The sequence below is a fragment of the Prosopis cineraria genome, unplaced genomic scaffold (assembly GCF_029017545.1).
Source record: "Prosopis cineraria cultivar Desert tree isolate PC_DT_omini unplaced genomic scaffold, ASM2901754v1 PC2, whole genome shotgun sequence".
Classification (NCBI taxonomy): domain Eukaryota; kingdom Viridiplantae; phylum Streptophyta; class Magnoliopsida; order Fabales; family Fabaceae; genus Prosopis; species Prosopis cineraria.
Genome location: NW_026555333.1, coordinates 783191 through 789258, shown reverse-complemented (window position 1 = coordinate 789258; position 6068 = coordinate 783191). Strand labels below are relative to the sequence as shown.

General features: G+C 31.0%; 1 protein-coding gene across 2 annotated transcripts; it reads left to right on the top strand.

The window, feature by feature from the left end:
- The first annotated feature begins 633 nt into the window (after nucleotides 1-633).
- Nucleotides 634-2459, top strand: LOC129301826 (pathogenesis-related thaumatin-like protein 3.5). Of its 2 annotated transcripts, XM_054940429.1 has the most exons (3): nucleotides 634-872; nucleotides 991-1684; nucleotides 1764-2459. In XM_054940429.1, the coding sequence occupies exons 1-3, from the start codon at nucleotides 815-817 to the stop codon at nucleotides 1804-1806; spliced, it is 795 nt and encodes a 264-aa protein (XP_054796404.1). In that variant the 5' UTR covers nucleotides 634-814; the 3' UTR covers nucleotides 1807-2459. The 2 variants fall into 2 exon arrangements, with proteins under 2 accessions (XP_054796404.1, XP_054796403.1); XM_054940428.1 differs by having other exon boundaries at nucleotides 991-2459.
- Nucleotides 2460-6068: the final 3609 nt, after the last annotated feature.

Here is a 6068-nt window from a genome sequence, read left to right as displayed (position 1 = left end):
TCATTTGGGTTTACTTTTTCTGATTATATTTATAAATTTCTTTCAATATTTTTAATGGAATCAAGAAAAATTTTAAATTTCATTAATTTTATCTAAAAATCAACAACTTTTTAACTTTATTTCTATTAAATATACTTACTTTAAAAATAAAATATTCTAATATTTAATAATTTTCCTAACATTGAATAGGGGTAAAAGAATAAAAATAAATATAATAATAATTGAGTTGTCCTATATAGTACCAAAGCAAATCATCTTTCCCTACCTTATAAATAAGATCATATAAATATTTAATAAAAACATAACATCGAAATGATATTAAATATAAAATAATTTTGACATCAATGATAACAGAGATAGAAAATGTAAAAAAATAAATATGAATTTTATTATAGGATAAAATTAATTAAAATAATATTATATAAAATTTTATTTAAATTATTGAATATTTTAATTGAACAAATTATAAATAATACTATGATACATCTAATTTACGCAAAAATTTCTCGTCGGGATTTTGGTAAATCTCAGCTCACCTAAGATCCATATGATGTATAAAAAAATGCAGAATCAAATAACACGAGCCGAAGAAAGGGCCAACGATCGTCTATAAATATTAAATAAATAGTCATTCCTCCTCGGTTGGGAGCTTCCGAATTCCCATAACCCTCTACTATCCATATTTCTGCCAGGAGAGGAGGAATTTGGATAAGTGGTTATCCAGATCCACCTTATTCTCCCTAGTCCCTCCTTCCTCCTCCTCTTCATTCTTTATTTCCCACTGCCACTGCCCTTCGTCTCTGGAGATTTCAGGATGGACAGCCTGACGTTATTGCTCTCTCTTTTATTAACACTCCATATATCGGCATCAGGTAACCAAACTTGAACTGTGAAGAAGAATCCTAATCGAACATGGAATGATAATCTTTGCCCTGTTGCCCCGATTCTAAAGTTACCGGGTCTAAAGTACTCGTGGTATCCTACTTGCAGGAGTAATTTCAACTACATTCACCATAGTTAACAAATGCGAGTACACGGTATGGCCGGGCATTCTTTCTAACGCCGGAGTTACGCCGCTCTCAATCACCGGGTTCGTTCTGCAAACGGGCGAGTCTAAGACGATCTCTGCACCCACCTCTTGGGGAGGTCGCTTTTGGGGTCGAACTCTCTGCTCCCAAGACTCCAGCGGCAAGCTCTCCTGCGTCACAGGTGATTGCAGCTCGGGCAAGGTGGAATGCGCTGGCAACGGAGCAACTCCACCAGCCACGCTGGCAGAATTCACTTTGAACGGTGACGGTGGCCTCGATTTCTTCGACGTCAGCCTGGTGGACGGTTACAACGTGCCCATGCTCGTCGTCCCCCAAGGAGGTTCGGGCGACAACTGTTCCAGCACGGGCTGCGTTGTGGATCTGAACGGCGCGTGTCCGTCAGAGCTCAAGGTTACGAATGTGGACGGGAAACAAGGGGTGGCGTGCAAGAGCGCCTGCGAGGCATTCGGTTCGCCCCAGTACTGCTGCAGCGGTGCGTACGCGACGCCGGATACTTGTAAACCATCTAGCTACTCGGGGATATTCAAAAGCGCTTGTCCACGCGCCTACAGCTACGCGTATGACGACAAGACGAGCACATTTACGTGTGCGGCTGCGGATTATAGCATAATCTTTTGTCCGACCCCTAACACCAGGTTAGATTCATTATTTGTGATGCAGGGTGGGCAGGGTCAAAAGTGGTTGGTAGCATCATAACGGGGTGTTGTTTTGCAGTCAGAAAGCATCGGAAGACGCCGGGGCACACCATCATCAGTGAGTAACGGCACAATTGTGTACCAAGGGGCTGAGGATCGGAGCGAAATATCAATGAGCAGCCTCTTGTTGAAATCCGGGCCTATCGCTAGCGCGGCAGTGGCCGTTTCGCTTCTTTGCCTCCTCGCCTGACTCTCTGCTTCAGCATCTTCTATTAGCTTTTACCATCCCCCGTTGCTTGCCCCAGTGCCGGTCCACAGCTGGCGTGGACTTTACCCACGTGTTAAACCCGGACGACTCTCGTCAGTTGTTAGTGCCCTGCCCACAACGTGAAGGCGGACTGGTGGCGGCAAACTCGCAATTTAGGCAGTTACCCTATGTTTGTTTGGTTGGGGGCAGGGGAGAGGAGGAAAAATTTTACCCCTCCACCCCTCCCTCCCTCTTAAATTAAATAAAATTTAAAAATATTTTTTATACATGCACTAAAATATTTTTTCCCAAATTAAAGTATAAGATATTTTCAATTATTTTATAAGAATTAAAGGAATGATTAAAGGTAGAACCTGTTTTTTTTTTTTTTTTTGCAGGATAGAGAACCTTTGCAGTTTAGAATTCTTTGGGATTGTTGGCCCCGGCCGTCCTTTATTGCTTTCAAGAATGTATGAATGACTGCGTTACCTGAATAATTACAAAAGGAAATGGATTCGCAATTAATTCCGTCAATTCTCTCATATTTACATTCTGATTTGTCACCATATATAGTACTAGATGCTTTCTTTTGTTTGCCACTAAACGTATTTCTTAGATGGACTCGGTCAAACATATCGTGCCTGCGTTGCAAAAAGAGAAGAAAGAAACAATGTCATGCTTACTCTTTCTAATAAATATATGACATGTCAAATAATTTATAAATATTTTTTCTATTTAAAAATATAAGTTATTTTTAATTAAATCTCACTTTTTAATATAGTGATTACCTACTTTTAAATTAATTTTATTTTTTTTATATTTATTCTTATTAAATATCATAGTATTTAAATTTAGACCGGATCGGCCAATCAGATCGGTTAACTGGTCTCTTGGTCGGTCTGATTGAGAAAGTAAACCAGCAGTACAATAACTCATGTAATCCGATTAATTTGGAATTAACCCAAAAAAAACTAAACTTGTTGGGTTAATCGGGTCACTGGTTTGCAAGGAATAAAATTAAAAAAAAAAAACCAGCCATAAGAAGAAAGAGATGAAGAATATGGATGAATAAAAGATGAGGGATGAAGAAGAAGGAAGGGGGAAAAAAAGAAAGAGGAGATGAGAAGATTTAGGAAAAAAAAAAAAGGTTGAAGAAAGAAAGAGTAAACAAATAGTACATTGAAACCGCTCAACCTCTCCCGTATGTAATTTCTGCTGCAATCTATTTTTAAGAAGGATGAAAGTTTTGAAGTGCACGCAAATGATGGAGGAAAAAGATAAGGAGGAGAGAAGTTTCAAGCTTCGTTATTTTTTTTTTTTTTAATGTGCTTGCACCATTTAAACTGATGTGATGACTAAACCAAGCCTGTGCCATTTACTAACCCCTAATCCCATTACATCTAGCTTCCTTAACTTTTCTTGTGGCTTGGTGCTTTTTAAATTTTAATATCAATAATTACTTAAAACTAAAAAACATTTAAAATATTATTATTATTATCCTTATTTTTGAATATAACTTAATGATCGTAACTTTTGCGGCCATTTGATATATCTATTTAATTTAATTTTTATATTTTTTATTTTGTTATAATTTTTTAAATGATGTTATGTGAAAAATAAAAATTACTTTTTAATTCTGGTTATACATTTTATACATTTCATCCTATGAAATGTTGTATTTTTTAAAAAATAGTATTTTTAATTTATATAATATTTTGAGGATTGATATCTTTTTTATTTAAATATTTTTTATAGTCAAATAAAAATATTTTTATATTGCTTAATTAAATTTTATTATTTTAATTATGATCAATTTGACTTTGTTCTGACTCTCGGTTAAATTACTAACTCATGAACCATTGATTCAACTAGTTCAATGATTAGTCTAATTTTTAATACCCTGTTAAATATTTTACAGTAAATAAAAAGTCATTAATTAATAAAGATATTTTTAAAAAATAATGATTACACCTCAAAAGATTAAAAATACTTTATATTTTTTAACATTTAACTTTTTAAAAAATACTTTACACTTTTGAACAGAGGAAGTATAAATTAATTTTGTAATGATAAAGAGATAAAAGATAATAAAAAAAATTTTAAATAAGGACCAAGAACGTGACATAATCACTAACTGGTATCAAAAGCTCTAAAATTTTAATTTTGTACAAGAGATAAAAGTAAAAATAATTTTAACTATAAAAAGATTAAAGTACCCTTCACTTATTATATAAAATCACTAGTTATTAATTTTTTTATTTTACTAGTTAACTTACTAATATGAGCTACAAATTATATAAGTTGATATGTCAATAATTATATAAAATTTGACATTAGTTGTTCAATCATGACCAACAATATCGGTTGTTAAATTATTAACTTTACTTATTAATTTACTAACATCAATCATAAATTATTGATTGGTCTTGTAATTTATAACCGGTGTTAGTAAATTAACAAGTAAAATTAATAATTTAACATTTAATTAATATTACTACTTGTTTGACAAAAAGATAAAATTTACAAATAATATTAATAAATTAATAAAAAAATAAAAAAATTAATAACTGCTAATTTTATATAACAAGTGAAAAATACTTTATTCTTTTCATAATTTAAATTATTTTTATTTTTATTTTTATAATTAGCAATTATATCATATCTCTAATACTTATTTAAAATATTTTGAAAATAATTTGACCGGTGTACGGGCCTAAGTAAGAATGCCCCCTATATCAAAAGAGGAATTTTTGCCCAGAGGAAACGAATCATCTATGCTCTGTCAGCTTTCGAGTTTCCAAACTATTTAGCGGGACTCTGTCTTTCATGTTTCAGCATTTATCAATCTTTCATCATATATTCACTTTAATAATGCTTTTACTAATAAATTATTTTAATAAAATATAATTTTTTATCCTTACACTTTATTTACATTTTATTATAAATTTTTGTATTTTTTTTATATTTTAAATTCTTCTACAAACAAAGTATAAGAATCTTGAAGAGACTTAAAATATTTAAAAAATAAAACTATAAAAATCTATAATATCAAAAAAATATAAGAATTTAAAATTATATTTTTTTAATTTTTTTTTCATTCTTTAAAACTTTTATTTTTTTATCTCCTCCCCCCCAATCTTTATAGTTTTTATTTATTTGTCACTCAGGTAAATATAAAAGACAAACCTAACAATTAAATATTTTTATAGGCTTGATAGTTTATTTTACTTCCTTTAATAAAAGTCTAAAGACAACAATTATTAATTTATTATGTTTATGAAAAAAAAAATCAATTACGAATGCAACGGGCCTTCTCCCTTGTTCCCTCTCTCAAAACCTGAGTCTTGACTAGTGTTTTTAAAACTGAATCAAATTGAGTGAATGGACTGATCCAACCATCGACCAATCTATATTTTGATTTGGTTTAGAAAATTATTTTAGGAGTTGAGCCGTTTTGAACCAAGAACCAAAATTAAGTTGAGAATCGGATTCAATTTTCAAAAACCAGACTATTCAAATTTTTTTATTTTTATCAGCTTTTTTTAAATGACTAATTTTTTTAATCATTTGATATTATGTTATATTATGTGACTTGTTAAGTCATTATAAACTTAAAATATTTAATTTTTTTAAGTTAAATAGTAATTTTATATGTATTTCTTATATTTAAATTATTATATACATATATAATTTTTTTAATTTAATTATTACATCACCGATTTGACCATTAGCCCAATCTAATTAAACCATATGAATCGTGAACCATTAAACTTTTTTGGTTCAATATCAGGTTCGATTCTAAAAATATTGGTCCTAACACAAATAAACACCAAAATTACATTTATTCTTTCTCACACATGATACATTTATTCTTTCTCACACATGACACCCCTATTCTGCCTGCCGGGCACCCGCAAGTGGCATTTCAAGTTGTAGACGGACAGCAAAATGTATTTTTTAAGTACCTGATTTTCAATTTACATTTGGACAAACATTCATTTACAAGATCTCATTATTTGTTAAATTTGATAAAAACACATGTCAAATGTAATTTAAATGTACTTTTAAGACTTATTTAAATATGTTTTTTTCATCTATGGGCATAAAAGAAGGATTTTAGAATATTTTTTGGAGAGG

Excerpts from the sequence above, each read along its gene's own strand:
- LOC129301826 (XM_054940428.1), top strand. The coding sequence starts at position 815 with ATGGACAGCCTGACGTTATTGCTCTCTCTTTTATTAACACTCCATATA. Across the intron at positions 873-990 it reads ACTCCATATATCGGCATCAG|GAGTAATTTCAACTACATTC; the intron begins GTAACCAAACTT and ends TCCTACTTGCAG.